Source organism: Manacus candei, unplaced genomic scaffold, assembly GCF_025592945.1.
Source record: "Manacus candei isolate 608988 ecotype Guabito, Panama unplaced genomic scaffold, ASM2559294v1 h1tg000103l, whole genome shotgun sequence".
In the NCBI taxonomy this organism is placed as follows: Eukaryota; Metazoa; Chordata; class Aves; order Passeriformes; family Pipridae; genus Manacus; species Manacus candei.
The window spans coordinates 3,201,121-3,221,380 of record NW_026138151.1 but is presented as its reverse complement, the minus strand read 5'-3'; the positions used below and the strand labels follow the sequence as shown (position 1 = coordinate 3,221,380).

The 20,260-nt window shown below is 45.0% G+C and overlaps 1 protein-coding gene across 2 annotated transcripts in view; it reads right to left on the bottom strand.

Moving 5' to 3' along the window:
* The window catches only part of GNB1L (G protein subunit beta 1 like), a 40,453-nt gene extending 24,752 nt beyond the window's left edge, over positions 1 to 15,701 (bottom strand). Inside the window, exon 1 of one of the 2 annotated variants that reach the window (XM_051769116.1) lies at positions 15,576 to 15,701. In XM_051769116.1, the coding sequence (XP_051625076.1) occupies positions 15,576 to 15,686 (111 nt within the window). In that variant the 5' untranslated portion in view covers positions 15,687 to 15,701. Of the gene's footprint in view, positions 1 to 14,621; positions 14,793 to 15,575 lie in introns of those variants that run through there. The other variant, XM_051769117.1, reaches the window with a different exon arrangement.
* Positions 15,702 to 20,260: the final 4,559 nt, after the last annotated feature.

Below are 20,260 nucleotides of genomic sequence, written 5' to 3'. Positions count from 1 at the left end.
ATTTGGATTAAACTCTGATAAAAGAAATACATACAAAAATTCTATTGCACACAGAGTTAGCAGTGCTGTATTTTATTTTGCTTTGGCCATACCTGAGGTAAAAATGACTGACGGTCACAGTCAGAAGTGCTCGAGTTTTATTTTTTTAACATGAACGTCCCTGAAATTCGCAGTTCTTGCACATTTGGTGGGAGGAGATACTCAGTAGTGACTCTTTCTGAAGACACAATGAAGCAATCTACTTTTGATGTGCTTTTAAACCCTCAGTTGTGTTCCTGGCTGTACATTGTCTGTGCTTATGAAATACCTGCTCGTGTCCCTGCCTTAGCAAGGGGAGACGCCGTGCAGAGGGAGGCAGTTCAGTTAAACTGCACTGCAAGCTCTGACAGTGCTCCCCAAAATATGGCCTTTTACTAATGATACAGTTGGCATTTCAGAGAGTTAAAAGACAAGTACACATTCATAAAATACATACTCATTAAAAGGGGAAAAAACCACTGCACTTAATTGAACAGGCTACGTCCTTCACCAGCATTGCCGAAGCGGGAGCTACATTTATATCAGAATATTGTACTGTCCTACCCCCTGTGTTTATATTCTCAGCATTTGTCTCAGAACAGTTAAAAAATATACTTTGAAACTGCAAACAGCAAACAGGACAAATTGACATAAACACTGGAGGAATATTAAATAAGAGGGCAATTCCTACTTGTGTCCAGCTCATGTTTTGCATTCCAAAGTCTGGATCTGATCTCCGCCTGCCCAAAGTGCCAGATGATATTGGTGAGACTGCTCACACGAGGGAGGGTTGGCAGGGTTCATGCACCAGGATTTCATAAAGCATTTTCTCTTTGGAAGGTTTCTGCTCCTGTGCAAACACAACACATCTCCAAGAGCAGCATTACTGTGGGTCATTCCCTGTGGATGCAGAACCTGGGGCAGGGACAGTGAGTGACCTCCCGAGGTGGCAGAGGCACAGGACTGGGATTAGGACTCCACTCACTGATCCAGACACAGACAGTCCCTTCCCACAGCCACTGAGCCCCATGGCTGTTCTAAGAAACAAAGCAGTGTGGACAGTCTGCATCAATTCATTAGGTTAAAACTTTAAATCCTTACTCAGGTGAACTCTCGAGCTCAGAAGCAATTGCATTTCAGTAAAGTCTGTCCCATTTGCTACTTGTATTTTACTTTCTCCAAGAACCCCTTCAGTATTAAAAGAAATAGAAGACAGTGTTATGTATATAACTTTTAAATATATGACTCAAAGTTACAGATTATTATTATTTTTATGCTATGAAATATCCCCCAAAATTCAAGCTTAATTACTAATAGTATGTGCCATTTGTCTGGTAGGATGTCTATTCAATACAGCATAAGTATTTGGATAAGCCAAGTTTCTGGAGAGCAGTTTAGTCCAAGAAATCTAAAAGGGATCACTATAACTCCACTGCAAACAGGAATGACATTTACAAGGCAAATATTACCTAAATATCAAATGAAAAAATTAATCTTTATTTTAACACTTAAGACTAAGCTTATACTTTAGACACAACGCATAATTGTTCTTTCATGGCAGTTTGATCACATAAATCTACATCCATTTTACAAAAGCACGTAGGATGCATTAGTTAAATATGCTCATCTCCAAGCATACGAGCATATGCTTACACATTAAACATGTCAAACAGTAAAACTGTTAAAATGTGAGGGATATTTATAAAAAACTGGTTCCACATTTACCAGGTTGAGTACTGATGATGTTTTAATTCCCAGTTTCTGGTCCTGACTGCTTCCTGTGTCTGTGATGCTCGGATCAGTCCCTTCTCTACGTTTTAATGAGTAGCACTAACTATTTAGCAAATGGAGAGAAATAACTCCAAAGCAACAGAACGGAGTTACAGTTTACACATGTAACTTCAGGCTCCACTCCTCTCATCCACAAGAAACTAATCCTGACCAAAAATGTAGTGAAAAATGCAAAACTGTTTCGCCGCATGAATTTGAAACTTTGAACAATTCTGCCGGGCCTGAACTGGAACTGCAGCCTTTGAAGGTGTGCTGAACAGCCCCCATTGTACCAGGCTGCCATGCTGGCAGCAACTGAAGTGCCAGTCTTTCGGCAGATAATCAGATTATGTCATGTTCTGACCAAATTCATTAGGAAAACTTTTACCAACCCATTATCTCAAACCAGAAAATCTAGATCAAAGTATAACCAATTTTACAGCACAGTAAAACTGTTATAAATATTTAAACACTAATTAAAAGGCCTCTTTCGTTAAAAGTAAATAAATAATTGAAAGCTACGTCCTCCTATAAATGCTATCGAGTGCAACCACATTTATCCCATCCTTCTCAGCAAACCAGACTGTGTATGGTGGAGAGCGGGAAGAACAGCTCTCAGGAGGAGTCATTTGAGAAGATGGAGGGTTGTTAGATTTTTAAATCATTGCCTACAGTAAGTCACAGTGAGTGCTCCTTCTGGTGCCGAAGCATCCATCCCTGAATGTCTCTGCTGACTGCATCCCCACTGGACAATGGGATCTCCTTCATGCCCAGGTCCTGGAGGGACACCACATCCAAAGGGAGAGAAAAAATACTTCATAAGGAAATCCTACATCAGTGACTAATTTCTCAGTAAATGCAATTCTATTGTAATATATGGTTTTCTTCCTAAAATATGCATGATCTTGTCTGCTCAAAAGGCCAATAATTAAGTTTGGCAGATTATTTTCTGTGTTTTGATCAGATATGACACCTGTGCAGAACAAGCACCGAAGGCAGAGTACTAAACACTTCCCTTGTCTCCATTTCAGCTGGACAGTAAGAATGGCATAAGGGGGAATCAAAGAATTCATATTAATAGAATTGACAGCAAGGAACCAATCCACAAGCAGAAGCAGCGACAGGACAGTCATCAATATTGATTTCGCATATTTTTCAGTACTACAATCAGATTCTCCATCTGTAACCCAAACTTTAGAAGTATGATAATTTACGGAAAGGAGATTAATTTAGCCATTTTGAGTCAAAGACGTATTTCATAGCTTCATCCCAATCCTGTATATTGTTGGGATCCCTTTCCCCTTTGAAGACTTAGTGAATGATTGAAGCTTCTACTTTCTGAGAAACAGATAACACAAGACTAGTAATCTGACTCTAAGCCACTGGATAAAGGCAGTTTGTTTCCTCTTAGCCCATCTGTCAACACCTCTTCAGTAATTAGTCCTAATTATTACAAAGGGCTAGCCTCCCATTGGCATTATTAAATCAGAAATAGTATCATAGCCAGGTATCTTTCAACGCCTCCCAGGCTGGCGACCTTCGATTTCATTGAATCTTCCATCAGTATCTGCCTTTGGAAGAGCCTCGGCAGTAATTTTAGCATCAGCTTCAAAGATGCAGATCCCACAGTGGAATTCCAGGGATGCATTCATATACACACCCACATCATGTGACAGGAGAGCAAGCAACACAATTGACCTTTGCATTGTTCTCTAAACTCCCGTGATATAAACCACACATTTCTATTTTCCACAATAGAGCTGGGGTTTGCCTGCATGCTTAGAAGTGCTCCTTTGAACTTACTGCTGATAGGAAGAATAGTGAAACCTCGTCTGTAAAGATGAAGGTCAAATCTTTGTTAAGAAAACAATACATGTGAACCTTTTTTCAGATCAAGATAAATTTGCAAGAAGTAAATAGTAACTAAAAATATGCATTAATGTATTTAGGTGTGAAGATTTAAAAGGTTTCTTTTGTTTATTTTTGCCATATAGCTGAAGTACTTCCCCAGAAAAGTGGAAAACAGAAAGGATGATGACATCAAACTCTCACGGAACCAAAGCTCAGTTAGCTGAGGCTTTAGTCAGTTTTAAGCTCTTCCTTTGTGTTAGCATTTATTTAACTGAAACGAGAGAAAAGAAGGTAGTGCTATGAACCAAACTCTCCATTTCTTTTGATGAAAAGCCAGAAGTGTTTCCCAGTTGCACACCTGAGAGCATGAGTGAGCATTTGTTTATGCTGGGTTTCTCAAAACCAGCACAGCATTACCAGTTCCCTCACCCAGGAGCCAGCCCGAGCTGCACCCGTATGCTCTGTGCTCGCGGAAGTGGCCCTGCTAAAAGCTCGTGCACAGAGCATGGGAGCTACACAAATATTCAAAAGTCTCCATGGGAGCAAAGCCCACATTCTCTAATTAAAATAAAGAATGCTTTTGTTGATATGCTTAATGTTACAAAAAAAAATTTAAAACATACAGAAGACAATTTTTTTTACAAGAAAAAACCCAAACACATTTTAAAGAACTTTCCTGTGTCCTATATTAAAGTGAAATAGTGATTCTTTTTACCCCTTCACAGGTCTCTAAATGCTCCAGATGTAATAAAGAGCCAGCTGTTACAGCAGAAGCAGCAGCCTAAAGCCTTAGGGTTTGACTGGGCCATCAGGAGTGGGGAGCACATGGAACAGGGTGCCTGGGGAGGATGCCCCAACCTGCAGGGATGTCACCCCAGCTCTGTGGTGTCACCAAAGCCCAGTGCCTGGAACAGGGACCATGACCCAAACTGTGGGCCCCTGATCCATGGATGTGTTTGGCCCCAAGTCCCTGCTCTGTTCCATTGGCTCAACGTGGCCTATTTGGAAGGAGCACAAAGACATCTCAGTAGCACACAGTACTGGAGCATGGAGAAACTGCTCTGAGCCAGCTCCCTGCAGACTTGTCCTGCATTCCTTCCTGCTGGAGCACTCATGGCACCATACAGCTTCACTGCACCTGGATAGCTTTTCCCTTCTGAGATAACTAAAACTCACTGCCAAGAAAAATAAACATACAAACTTAAAATTCATTTTCCAAGTTGTACGTTTTCCAAATAAATGCCATGTTAGTGACATGCACAGCAACAGGCAGGCATTTGACTATCAGTGGATCAGACTTTAAATACATTAATATTTCAGGTATCAACAATGCAGTATTAACACCCTTGCTACCATTTTTTTCGTTATTATCCTTATGAGAATTCAGTGCAGTAACAATAAAAACCTTTCAAAGTAAAACACTGTATGGTACTGCACTGCAGAAAGAAATGCCCTGCAGGGTCAGACAGCTGGTCCCTCAGGCCTGGCCCCCCATTTCCAACAGTGCCATGCTACTGAGAGAGGCTGTTCAGGGAAAAGACAGAAGCCTGGCTGCTTCTGCAGCCCCTGTCCCCCCCCACCTCCACACCTAATTGCTGCGTTAATGATGGCACAGGGCACTAACTGCACTGTCCATTTGCAGTGCTGCTGCCTATGGAACTGTCTGAGCCCTTTGGAACCTGCTGAGATCCTTGCCTTCTCTGCCTCCCATGGCAAAAAATTCACTACCTGAAATTCCAGAGAATGAAGGAGTATTTTCTTTTCTTTGTTTATAAACCTGATCTCCTACTCTCTCACTGAGTGCCCTCTCGTTCTTACATTGCAAGATTTGGAAGGTAACATTTCACGTTTGGCTTTTTCATCACTGTCGTGATCTTGTAAATATCACTGATAAATAAATATCTGTTTTTCTCTAAGGAGTACCAGACTTCTCAATTCTCCTCGTATGACAGTTGTTCCATTTCCCCAAGTAGTTTCAGTTGTCATTTTCTGCACCATCTCTTACTCCACCTAATCCATCTCAAAAAGCAGAGAACTGAACACAGTGCTTCAAATATGAGCCCCATCAGGTTTTCCTTAGTAGCAAAGTGCCATCCTTGATGGGATAAATCTTCACTACCTCAAAAATCATGTCACCTTCAAGAGAAAAGTTCCTTCTTCCTGCAACAGAGAGAATTCCAGCTAATACACCTGGCACAGGACTATCCTTGTCACCCAACAGTTTGGATTCCTCCTGCAGGGCAGGCCGGCATCTGGCAGTTCTGCACAAGTGCAGAGAGGAAGATGAGGGCCCGTGTTCCCAGTGCAGCCCTTGCAAGAAGAAATGAGATCTGGGCTTCAGGACATGGCTTGCAAACAATCTCTGCAAAGCACATACCCATTTTTAGATACTGCAAATTGAAATGTTTTATATGAGCCCACTTCCGCAGCTTCCTCAGTTCCCACTAAGTCCAAAATACTTACATACATCGATAATTACACAAAGGTAACACCTCTAACCTATCACTGATTTTAAAGAGATTACTGCATAGTGAAGATGTTCACACAGCAACAACAGCTCACTGTTCACTGAGCAACTGATTTTAGCTCTCTCAAAAGACAAAAGTCTTCATAGTACTGCATTTTGTATAAAACAAGATTACAGTTTAACCTGAAAGGTCTTTGGTATGTTCCTTTTTCAAGTCTGCAAGTACTAGTTTCAGGGAAGAAGTCTGTGCCAAAGCATATTATACCTACTATGGCAATAAATTCTTCAGGGATGAGGTTTTACACATAAATTACCTTCATTTGCAGCCTCTGAATGCTCTTCTAAATTTTATGGGATAATATGAATTATGAGCACCCATGTATTTCTTGCAGATATAATGTGAGACAGATTTTTTTCTACTACTTGCAAGATATTATGCAAGTGAGTTGTACTCTACTCTACACCTCTCTCCCCCCACCTGTGGTAACACAGGTCAGTCAATTGCTTAGGAGAAATGTACAGTCTCTATAAAGATATCTATGTATTAATTAGTCTAACTAGGATTAAATGTGAATCACATGGTTAAGTAAAAGGATTAAAAATATTAGAAAGGTTTTTTGTAAACATTATAATATTAAATCTCCTAATCTGTTATTTTTTGGTTTAGTTATTGGTTTGGCAAAATAATTCCTTTTAAATAAATTGTACCTTTAAAGAGCACAATTTATATTTATTTGAAGCTACCATTGTAATCTTTACAAAACTTGGCTGGATTTCAGAGGCTGGGCTTTAGGTATTTTGTTGGTTCTGCTGGATTTTTAAAACCCTTGAGATCTGGGAATGGAATGAGTCTGTTCACTGTTATTATCAGTCTCCAGTAAATACTGTTGGTGATGCACTGGAACTTAAATCCTGTCATTCTTCATATATCTGTTGAACACTGGGTGCCTCGGACTCAGTTCATACACACCACTTGCCTCAGAAGCAAAGTTCTGGGTTTCCCCGGGAGCTCTAATTTCAGGAATCACTAGAAATGTGAACTGGCAAACAGTACCCAGACCCCAATTGTACAAATTGCTCTACCCTCACTATCTGACACAGCTCAGTAGTTTCAAAGGCTTCACGAGAACAGGTCCAGGATCAGTCATTTTTCTGAAAGGACACACTGTTGGTTGGCTGTACTAACCAGCAACTGCAAACAGCACCTACTCCCAGCCATGAAAACCCAGGTGAAGGCAGCAGGAAGGGTGCACGTGGCACGGGAACGCTTGCCCTGTTCCCACAGTGGGCAAAGAAGGCTCATAACAAGATCAGACAAAAGAGAAAACACTGAATCATATTAAAGTAATTACCAGAAAATAAGACTTCTGCAAAATATTTGCAATCAGCTCGCTGGAGCCTTCAGGCTCGGTCTTGCATTGGGCTGCCCGTGGCAGCAGCAGCCCAGGAGGTGCTCCAGGAGGAGCGGCTGACTCAGGCCAGTTCCTCCCCGGCTCCCGCCTCCGGCACGGAGAGCACACGGCCCCTGGCCCGGTGCTGCTCCACCAGACTCCTGGCCCATGCAGTGTACTCCCACCTTACTCCTGGCCCATGCAGTGTACTCCCACGTTACTCCTGGCCCATGCAGTGTACTCCCACGTTACTCCTAACCAGCCTGACCGTACAGAAAGCCATGGCTCTTCTCCCCCTCTGCTTGCCCTACTACTTCTATGACAGAGAGGGAAGGACCAGGAATGCAGACCCCACTGCCTCTCCACCTTTGTCTCTCCTTTCCCATCTCCCCACACCCAAAACTGCTGTCTAAAGCAGCCATATGGGACACATTTACTTCCCACTCCTGCCCTGGGGTGCTACCAGGGCCAGGAATAATCTAGCATGGAGATAGCATCAGCATGAAAGAGAAGACAATCCTAGTTAGGAAGAACATATGCCGGCACTAGATAATGACAACCACATTTAATGGGCACGAGCATGAAGGCATGGATTTCAGAGACTGTCCCCTTACTTTAAAAATGGGGGGGCTATTATAAAAATGCCCAATTACATCATCAGGCACTATACAATATTTATGGTATAAAACCACTATAATTAAATGCTAAGTACAGATTTCAATTATTTAGTAATAAAACAAGTAATAAAATATTTAGTAATAAAACAAGCAAATGCCTTTAAAACATTATTTTCATAGAGAGATCACAGAACACAAAAGGAGCTTAAGAGTGACCTGTCAGGACCTAAGACATCCCATGGTGAGATTTAAGGTGTGAGGATTCTCAGGCTCAGTGTTGCAATTAAGCTGTTTCCCTCCAGATTCACTTTTTTCTGCAAGTTTATAGTGGAGCTGGTATATGGGAAAAGAGGGAATTGCTGCCCTGACTGTGTTAGTTATCACAGCACCTTAAAACTAGACACTGGGGAAAACAAAGGCACATACAGAGACTAAAACTAGTAGAGCTGCGAAGCAGCGAGACAGTTCAATCCACAGGGGCCATGTCTGCACATGCCTCTCCACTGAAGGACCTGGGCTGTGTTCACTAGTGTTGGAAAACCCTGCAATATTACATATAAAAAAAAGAAATTAATTGAAAAAATAGTTTCAAGACATAACCTTTCTTAAGAAATATCATCCAAATCATTGGAAATAAAGGGTATTCCCAGTAGATATTCTCAATAATTTATCTGTCATGGGGGGGAAGACTGCGATATTAAATATTACTAATTCTATTTCAGGGTTAAATGACAGTCCTGGACCAATGGTGACAAAAACATCCAGCAATGCAGCAGGGAAGCCATGGAACAACCAGGTGCTGCCCTGTCCTTAAGCAGGATGCAGCACACACTGTCCTGCCCAGGGACAGGACTCTGCCAGCCAGTGGTGGCTAAGTGGCCATGCCACCTCACCTTCCTTTCTTCTTGGTGTATCTGATGTGACTTAGAGGAAGGACCTCCAGCACAGCTCCAAATCTGCAAGGTTCAAGTGCTGTCAGTGTGCCAGACTCATCCTTACAGGGAAAAATAACAGGTGGATGAGGGGTTCCTAGACTGCCTTCACCTTAGCTGCAATCCTTGCAGAAGTTTGGGATGGATGACACTGAAAAAAATTCTTCATATTTGGCATCACATTAAGAATTTTTCTGTCAAAAATTAGAATGCAGTCCACTTCAATTCATGTTTCTGACAAACTCGTTTTTCTGGGTAGATTTTCAGCTAAACAAAAACTGAGCTGGAAATGTCCAGTTCAAACTGAATGTTCTCTAAACTAAATACAGCTGATTATTCCTTGCTTCCTTACATGCTCCTCCCATACCAAGAACAAAAGACAACTCGTCAAAGAACACATTTTGAAGCAGGAATAATGACCATTCTCAAGCCCACAGCTCCATTTTTATTGCAAATAAACCAATCCTGCAGGTCTTCCACTAGCTCCAGTGCCTGGGAGGGAGTGGGAAGGATGATGTGTTACACTACAATGGAGGAAGTACACAGGCCAACTGGAAAAACGGACTATAAAAAGCTTTTCTTACACAAACACAGGAGGAAGCAACCAACACCCTCAATTGTCGAAGGGAAATGATGGAGGCCTAAACACAGAACTAGAAAAAAAGACGTAAAAAGTCCTGCCTGTTTCACACGTTCCCAGTCCCTCAGATTGGAGAGCCTGGTTCCATAGGGTCAGTGTTGCCCACGGCAGACCTGGCAAATCTCACACACAGAGCACAGATAACTGTGCCAGGCTGGAGACCCTGCTGCAGCTCACACTGAGCATCACCCCTTCCTGGGGCACAGTACTAGGAGCTCTCTCCCTCCCTGAAACCTCCTGCAAGTTGGGTGAGGAACCCCTGGAACCCAGGGTCAGAGTGCCAAAAACAAGCCCCGGTGCTGTGCTGCAGGACAGGGTTGTGCCACCAGGGAAGTCACTCCTGCTCCAAGGGCCTTTCCTGAGCAGCAGCAGCCCCAGCTGCGTGTCAGGAACAGGCCCCAGGGACGTGTTCACCCAGCTCGGAACCAAGGTGGCACCATCTCAAACGTCAGAGAACAGAACAATCAAAGGGTCTAACACAGGGGCAAGCATTCAGAGTACAGCTTCGGAAGGTCAAACAGACCCATCACAGAAGAGAAAACCTATCAGAGCAAACAGCTAAATAGTGGCAGGCCAGAGATGCACCTTCTGCCACGGCAGACTGAGGACAGAGGAGGCAGACAGTGAAGGCGGCTGCACTGGTCACACCTCCTTTGGAGAGACTGTTACCTGGGCCTTCACACTGGGCAAGAGCCAGTGGGGACCAGCCATCTCCGACACAGCATCACACACTGCCATGCCCCAGGGAACAGCCCCACACCCCAGGTACTCTGATCCCCAGCAGCATAAAGCCTCTGAGAGAGATACGACCAAAAGAGAGTTCCCCTGATGATCTACTGCCACTCCAGTAGTCTCATGTTTTTCCATTAAGGTAATTTTCCTTATCCACGAAAATACATTGGCTCATGGCATTTAGCAAAGTCATAACCTTCTAGTTACAGAGCTTGAACTTGTCAACAATTATTTAGTGAGTGTAATGGAGAGAGGTCAGGATGTAGATACATAGGACAGAGATTTTACTAGTCCTTACAAAATCATTCCTTCCCCAGCCAGCCCTGGATGAAAGGACATTAAAAGTAGAGGTTTGGCTATGCAATGAACCTGTAGCTTCAAAGTAATTTCACTTAGAAATTTCTCACATGGTTTTGAATATCTACCATTTATAAATGACTACAAATTAAAGTCATAACACAATATTTGAGTGAAAGCAAATAGCCCACATTCTCTCCTGCCCCAAAACACATCAAGTTGTTTTGGAATTTTTGAAAATAACAGTAATAACATACTAAACACTTGGATGATACAGATCCACCAATCTGGGATAAAACTGCATTCTTCTTCCCCTGCTGCTTACTTAGGGAAGGTGTTAGCATTGCTTTGCCAGAACACAAAGACAGCAACACAGCTTAGCACTTCAAACACCAGCAGTCAACACAACAGAAATCACCCTGCTTTGTCCCTGGTACTAATGCTCAGTGCAAAACAGGATACTGGGTTCTGGAATATGTTTTCTTTATTCTGCAGAAGGCACACAGAGGAGTTCTGTGACGGGCCACTCTCCCTCCTGATTTCAAAGTGAGAAGCCATGGCTTTACAGGGGTCTGCACAGACATGGCTCTGAGCAACCTCCTTCCTAGACAGCTCCGATCCTCCCACATTTATGGATGTGCCCCCTTTATCACTCTGTCTTATTGTCTGGGTGGGTTTGTGGGTGGCTGTTGATTTTTTTCACATTATGTGTGTCCGTGGGTCTCTCCACAACTCACGCTGTGTGAATCAAAATACTTGATGCATCTTGTTTGCAGCTCTACTTCTCCCACCTCCTAACACTGACTAGGACATTTTTTCTCTCAAATAGTCTCACCACTTTCTCATGGTAAAACTGGCACCGTGGACTGCCAACAGATACCTGACAGTTTATTCGTGTGCAGAGCATCATGCAAGTCTGCAATGTGAGTTAAGAAACAATTCTCCTGTTTCTAGCTGTCAAGAATTTCTTTTCTTGATATACAAACTCAAACCCTGATGACAGAAACCTGCAAGCAGAAATTTCCCATCAACTGAACAGGTTGTGCTATGCTTCTGGGTAAGCATTACAATATCTTTTTCGCATCACACCTACTCTACTAAATATACAAAACACTGTGCAAGTGATAGTTTTGTCAGCCACCAGCTAATCAAATGAAAAATTATTAGGCTTAGGAAAATAATAAAAGCAGAAGCCAGCTGTGCGTTGGTTGGATGAAAACCCCAGTGTCTCCCATGTTAGCTCATGTGTGTTTCAATTGCTGGGAAGAAAATAATGGGAGTTTCTCCACCCTTTCTCATGTGAGCCATAAAACAGATTTATTACCTAGGATATATTCTGTGTTTTCTCCTGAGGAAAAAAGAAAGTGGTGGAACAAGTTCATTTTTTTCCCTTCTACAACAAGGATTTTCTTTATAATAAACACAGAGCTTAATTTTGGTATCATATGGCCCTTCTATTTAATGCTCTGGTCACACTTTTTGCCTTTCTAAATCTTGAATTGTTGCATTTTCATTTCAGTGGGGAATCTACAGCTGCTCCAGCTGTGTGAGTGCAAAAAGTCTGTCCTAAGATTCCTATCTGGTATGTTTTAAAGCAAAATCCTTCTCTCCCCTAAATCAAATAAATTTAGCATCTACTGAAAAAACTATAGAATAACTAAAACAAAAGGAAAAGCTAAACATAAGTCTATGTTTCTTTTCAAATAGTTCTTGCTCAGCTTTACCTTACACCCAGCAGCTCCGGGAAACCTCGGCTGCAGATTCAGAGGTTTAGGACAGGGTTGCAGCTCATCTGGGAAGGTTTTCCTGTACAAATAACTATTTTTTGACTGTAACAGTCACCTTCTGACCTTTAAAATAAATCATGAAAGAGAAAATTTGCTGACTAGAAGATTTTTAGCTCCTATGACTCTAATTTGCTCACACTATGATGTTACAGTTCTAAAGACCTTCGCTGGTAAATCCATTTATAAAAAAGGTGATTTCCCCTATAACTTTCACTTTCGAGGTGCAGAAGACACTGATTCATTAAACACTTCTGAATCATGACACAGCCTGGATTCCCCAGTTGAGTGGTCTGGAAACTTTCAAGGCTAAGATATGGTTTTGTAAATGACACCAGTAACACCTCTTCTTTAAGCCAATCTGTTGACTCCAATATCTGTAGCCTGAACATGCTCCACAATCTACCCTTGCTACCTCACACCTATTGTTGATGAGTCACTTCCCTGCAAACCTGACATCTCTCAAAGCTTCAGTTCTTTCAAACCAGCCTGTGATATATGAGCGTTTACACCGAGCCATAAATGCCACTGAGACAATTTCTGCAATGACGAGCTACGCCATCATTAGCTGCATATAATTAAAATGTACCACAGGAAGTGTGTTCATTACAGTTGTGAAATTATTTTTATTGCTTATGAACAGAAAAAAAAATGCATTTTTAATCATAAACTGTGCCAGCACAGAGCTCATAAGGAAACTGGCTTGCTTGGGCAAAAATTGTGCAGGTTTTTTTGTAGATTTGTTTCTTTCTCCTTGTTTTGTGATCGCTTGCACTGCTCCACAGAGACCATTCCTAATTTGAAACCCCTCATTTGTACTACCAAGTATATTCTAGTGCAGTCAAAGTGCATTCCTAGCAAGAGAGTATAAATCCATCCGCACAGATATTTTGGGGACCAAAACACTGCCACGAAACTTGCCTCTGTCCTTTGTACATGTTATACTGTGTTGAGATTCTGAGTGTGGACAAGAGTAAAGTATTGGCATTACAACTCAAAGGAGGAGTCCAGAAAGACAAGATCAGCCTTTTTTTTTAAAAATCATTTACTAAGTTTGTCTTCACAGCCTCAGAAATCTCACTACCATACATCCATAGTCCAACACAGCTGCAACAAAGCAATTTATTAGAGGAGCAACAATAGTAGCTATTTTCCCCAATGAAGACAGTGTGTCACAGAATATAATTTTGAAAAGTCAGAATCTTCAGTGTTAAGTCTCCCGTATGAGCTAATTAGCATTGACTGGTTGACAGTTATTACTGATCCGGTGAAACAGGACATTGTTATTGCAGAGAAACAGAACTCAAAAATAAAATGTATACAAACACAAAGCATAACACAGCCCCATGAACTACGTGACACAGGGCCAAAAAAAGGTGTTTCTTTACAACGTAAGAACATAGATGGGTCAGTAGTTCAGCATTTCTTTGCAAAAAGAAACCCACAGTATTGCAAAGTGGTCAACAGGGTCAGAAAAGGCATAACATAGTTAGGTAACAGGTCTGCTCCCCAACACCTTACAATTCCAACACTGTCATTCTAATGCTTAAAAATAAGTCTCCACAGCAATTAACCAAAATCAGACAATCTATCTGACATTAGAACCTGGCATCTCTTCCAGTGCATGCACCAACATAATTTCCATCTGCACAATCTTTATAACTGATAATGACATACCCAAGCCAGAACAAACAGAGTTAGATTTCCTGATTGCAGGATATTTTTGAAACAAGAAAAAACTAGTTTACCTGTAAAAGCAATAAAAATGTTAATAGAAATCATTAAAGACCAAGAAGTTACTCTGGTACGGTTTTTTAAAATTAGGTAATTTAGTTAAAAATAAAATTTTAAAAAATCTTTGTACTCCCTGTCATTTATGGAGACAAGACAAATTATTAATGAAATGCTTCCCAGTCATGGAGCCCTCCCTAAAAGCCTCACAGAAACGCTACTAAAACTGGGGGTTAATGGAAGGAGCTTCGGAAGAATGATGGGTCACAAAGAGACTGTGCCAAAAAGTGTGGAGAAATGCTCCTCAAAACGATTCCCAGAGAAGTCACACACAGATTTCCACCTTGTGTCGCCTGTTTTTTCCAGAGCACACCCCATGCCTGCTTTTTACCTTGTTCGTTTCAAAACGAAGCTGCTGAATCTGAAACTGGATTATTTCCTACTCTGAAGTGGCATTTAAAGGAGCTGTACGAAGCATGTCCTTACTTTCACACAAAACCGGGGAAGACAAGCACGGCAGCGCGGTGCGGGCCCTGCCTCCGCCGGCCCCACCTGCAACGCCAGGGGGCGACAGCGCGCGAGCCGCCCCCGCCTGGGCACACCCGGGCACACCTGGGCACACCTGGGCACACCTGGGCAGAGCCCGCGTGGGGGGCCAGGAGGGCTCTGAGGGGCCACGAGAGGCTCTGAGGGCTCTGCAGGGCCATGAGGGGCTATGAGGGCCCATGAGGGCTCTGCAGGGCCATGAGGGCTCTGAGGGGCCATGAGGGGCTCTGAGGGGCCATGAGGGGCTCTGAGGGGCCATGAGGGCTCTGAGGAGCCATGAGGGGCTCTGAGGGGCCATGAGGAGCCATGAGGGGCTCTGAGGGGCCATGAGGAGCCATGAGGGGCGCTGAGGGGCCATGAGGGGCTCTGAGGGCTCTGTAGGGCCATGAGGAGCTATGAGGGGCCATGAGGGGCTCTGAGGGGCCATGAGGGGCTCTGAAGGGCCATGCAGGCTCTGAGGGCCATGAGGGGCTCTGAGGGGCCATGAAGGGCTCTGAGGGGCCATGAAGGGCCATGAGGGGCCATGAGGGGCTGAGGGGCCGTGCGGGCTCTGAGGGGCCATGAGGGGCTGAGGGGCCGTGCGGGCTCTGAGGCGTCGCGCGGGGGGTGTGGGGTGTGACGCTGCCCCCGTTGTCGTGGCGACGCCCCGCGCGTGCGCGCAGCGCCACCGCCCCCTCCGGCCTGTGAGGCTGCGCCGCGGCAGTGACAGCGCAGCCGTCCCGGCCCCGCGGCCGAGCGGGGGTTCCCCGCGGCCTGGTCCGTCCCCCCGCACCCCACCTCCCCCCTCACACCCGCTCACCGAGCGCCGGCGGGGCGGGAGCGGCGCAGCGATGATTCGGCGATCCCCGCGGGAACCAGGCGGACGCCGAGCCCCGCGCGTGACGTCACGGGGTCGGCGGGAGGCGCGCATGCGCCGTGTGGGCCCGGCCGGACCGGGGCCGGTGTGGGGATCCCTGGCCGGGGGGTCCCGGGGCCGCTCAGGGGGTCCCGCTCAGGGGGTCCCGGGGCCGCTCAGGGGGTCCCGCTCAGGGGGTCCCGGCCAGGGGATCCCGCTCAGGGGGTCCCGGGGCCGCTCAGGGGATCCCGCTCAGGGGGTCCCGGCCAGGGGATCCCGCTCATGGGGTCCCGGGGCCGCTCAGGGGGTCCCGCTCAGGGGATCCCGGGGTCGCTCAGGGGATCCCGCTCAGGGGCCTCGCGGTGCCGGCGGCGGCACGAAGAGGCAGCGCAGCCGCGGGGTCCTGCGAGGGGCCTCGCTCGGTAATCGGGAGGGCCCCGCCTTACGGAGCACGTCCCCACTCCCGGGACAGGCGGAGGACAAGCTCTGAGCCGGCTGGGCCGGTGCCATCGAGCGGTTCGGTCCGGCTGTGACGCGGGGGACTCCCCGCAGCTGCTGGGGGTGCTTGGGGCTCTCACCCACCCTGGGCTGTGCTTGGGGCTCTCTCCCACCCTGGGCTGTGCTTGGGGCTCTCTCCCACCCTGGGCTGTGCTTGGGGCTCTCTCCCACCCTGGGCTGTGCTTGGGGCTCTCACCCACCCTGGGCTGTGCTTGGGGCTCTCACCCACCCTGGGCTGTGCTTGGGGCTCTCTCCCACCCTGGGCTGTGCTTGGGGCTCTCACCCACCCTGGGCTGTGCTTGGGGCTCTCTCCCACCCTGCACCGCATCCACTGCCAGGAGCTCTGCTGAGCGCGGGGTTACCGCACGGCTGAATTCACTGGCCTCTTCCGCTGCCAGCCTGGGTTTATTCTGCGATAAAGACCCAAGTATTCCAGTGCCACACAGCCACACAAAGTCTTCCAGGTGCTGCCCTGCAGGAGAGCATCTTTAGGCAAATAAAGAAGTTGCCTTCTGAAATGGTTCCCAATGGAAGTTACTGGGTAGGTGAAATAATTGAACTAAATCAGGCACCAGTTAAATAACCCCGTACGTATTGCTGGGACAAAAATGCGGAGATGTGGATTGGGACTGACCCTGCTGATGTCCCACCATCCACCCTGAGCCAGGTGATGGGAAGGCAGTGTAGGCACGTACACAACGCACACTCCTTCCCCTTAAGAGGCCCCTGTTGCTCCTCAGCTACACCACGACTTGCTCAAGGAAAGCAAATAAACCATCCTTTGCTTGTGTCACCTGTCTAGGAGTTAAAAGCTCTTGTCATTTCAGTATTTTCTCAGAAGGCTGTCCTGTTACAATTCCAGCTAGAAGGCTTGGTACCTCTGAAAAATTAATGCTTTTCAGTTTTCCTATAATTTTTGCCTATGGAGGCAAAGAGTCATTGAAAGCTGAATTAAACCTAGAGTACCACAGTGCAGACAAAGGCATGGAGACTTTCTGTGAGTCTGGGAAGTCAGTCTGGAGCTTGCTTTTCTACTCATGTCAAACTTCCCATCAGGAGGAACACGGATTCCTAAATCCCTGCTCTAAAGGGCTTTACATGGCATTCAGCACACTGAGGAGGTTATGCTTCCCATTATTAGGAATAATGGGACGGATAAATACCTTCAGGATTGTATAATGCACAAATACAGCCCCATGTTTCCCTACATGTTTTGCTGAAATGATTTGAATTAAGAGATTGAGAGCAGGAGATCATTGCTATAAATTGCTGTGCATAATGAAACCACATGTGCAGTGTGCTTCAGGTCTTTAATTTGTTAGGAGCTGGATGTTTATTAGAGTATGGTACAGTTAATATTCCCTACAGTCGCCTGGAAAATGAAATATCCCTTTCCCAACACAAAGATAATGAGTTGTGTGGCAAGATAAGGTGGTTACCAGAATTCAGAATTCAGGAATGACAGAATCCAATTAATTTAACATGAATTAATGCAAGATCGAATTTATTACAGTTGGATGCAATTTGTATTTGAAAGTTCCATTGCAGCACGTTTTTACATGTTATCTCCCATCAGTAAGAGATCTCAAAAGAGCAAATTCTCCATTTTGAACAGCAGCAATGTATTTCTTACATCATAAATAACTCTTTCCTTACATGTTTGCAGTGAGGAACTCCAGGACCCAAGAGCCCAGCTGTGCACCAGGGGCTGTGCTCTTGCTCTTTCTCACAGGGACCATGACTGAGGCTTAAACAGAAACCTGGGCTTCACTTTCTTCACTGCTTTGCTGGGCTGCCCCTGCCTTGTCACTTCTTCCTCCCCCTTCCCATTTGCCACTCTTCTGGGGGGTCACCCCTTTTCTTTTTTTGGGTGGGAGGGGTGAAATTGGCCCTCGAGTCAAATAAACCTTTCAACCTCCTACCTTCAAAATAAACACTTTTATTGTGGACAGTCCAAGCTCCTTAGGCAAAGCTTTAGGTCTCAAATCCAAAAGATACACTGTGTCCTTTTAATAATTTCATAGTGGAAACTCTTTATTTGCCCATTCCTGTGGTGCTGTGGAGGTTTTCAATGATTCTGGTTTAGGTTTCGGGATTAGGTGAAACCAGAGTGCCTTAAACCTCTTTAGAGGCTTGGGATTAGGTCTGCATCAGGCCTAATATAGCCTTTCTGTGCAAGGCTAAATTAAATGGGAGGAATATTTGTTGTGCACTGATTCACAGGTGTTTGGCAAACTCCCAGAAAACATAAAGGAACCACTGGAAGAATCATGAAGGCAAAGCCATCGAAACATGAGTATTAGCTAAGCACTGCAGTATCACTTGCAACTGTGGGGTCTTTCAGGCTGCTCCTAAGTGATTTTAAGCATGGATATCATTTTTATGTGTCTCTTTCACATGAATGTGAGTAAATCGAAGATCTGTCGTGCAAATGGATCATGGATTTTTATTTGGGTATCACATTCTGGTAATTGCTGCCTGTTTTATAGCAAATGTATATTAAAGTTCATCAAACAGCTGATATTACTGAAACTCTGTTGTTTTATTGTACACATAAATTCTCTTCCTTCTCTGGAGTCTGCATTGCCCTGGCAGAATATGCTGGGTCATGAGGACAAAAACCCAATAGATTTATGCCTACCATTAAAACCACCCTGCCCGGCCCAGGAGGCAGAGGATTTGCCTCACTGATGACCACGGGCTAATTGGAGGAGATCATTTCATTGTGCAGGCTGTCTACTGTGAGGCTTTTCAGCACTTCTCAGTCACTTTGGTGGGGCTATTTCTCCTCTCTGTGCTCAGCTCCACAGTGTGTAACCCCAGCAAAGCCTGGCTCACTGGCCGTTCCCCCGAGGAACTGCCTGAGCTGAGCAGATCCCAGCAAGCAGAAGGAAGAGCAGCTCAGCACTACAGTCTCGGGATCTCTGCAAAGTGCAGCAGCTGCTTGGGCAGCATTTGTAGGGAAAAGCTGATGCCTGGCTCCAGGAAGCCCAAGCCTGGTATCAAAAGAAGCTGGGTATGGAGTTACGGGGTGCAAAGCACAGAGCCCAGTGGGCCAGTTCCTACAGCTGTCCAACATCAGTTACTGCCTGAGCAGAAGAACTCTGTCCTCATACCAGAGCATTCCTTTCCCTGATTTTGTGCCTGTCAGCTCTCTCCAGAAAAGCGTATTTTGAGAGCATTTATCTCCCCAGATAAACAGATCTCAGTTTCGATTGTAGACTTGCCTGTATTCAGGAACTCGACTGCATCTCAGAATTTTAGGGCTTTTCTTTCTCGCCAACAATCAGTTCTCTTGCAGGCAAGCTTTTCTGCATTCCTATGGCAAGTGTTCTGATCAGCAGTGCATACAGCCAGGTCCTGTCTTCTCATGTCTGCTTGCAAAAGTGAAACAGAAATAGCTAAGTTTCAAAAGAATATGTCTCCTCTAATCAGATGAGCCGTAAAAGAAAGAGGGAGGCTAACTAGAAGGATTTAATCATCTTAGAATCTGTATAAAGTGTTATTTATGGCTGAAGAGCTACACAAGTCTTGAGCTCTATATGTAAGTCCTTTCCCTCTTCAATGGTGCATGTAAGGAAGAACAAGAGAGAAATGTTCCAGTCAAGGACAAAATCATAAAATAATGAGCAGAAGAAGAACAAAATGAAAATATTAGGGGCCAAGGGAGGCTGAGTGGGAGTTTGTCTTCATACATGATTGATCTAAACTTGAAAAGGAATAAAAAAGAGACTCCTCATCTTTAAAGGAGATGGTTATTTGAGCATAAATAACAGTCTCATGTCAGCTATGCTGCTATTTCCAATGGAGTCTTTTCACTACAAAACTGCAACATTCTCAGCCCTAATCTCCTCAGATAAAACAATAGGGCTGGTGGCTGTGAATCAGCACTTTGAAACCAACCTCTGAAAACAGCAACAGTTCAGGGTGAGGAGACATGGAGGAGACAAAGAGCTGCTGTTTCTAGAGCTTTGCAAAGCGAGGCCCCACTCGCTCACTTGGAACCATGCTGTGACACCCCAGAGCTGTTTTTCTCTCTGAGTGGGAAGTCCAGCTCAGGGGACTGGGGCTAATCATGTACCTGGGTGTTTAGTCCCACACCAGGCTGAGCTGTCACTGAAATCAGGGGCAGTGAAACAGCAGAATCCTCC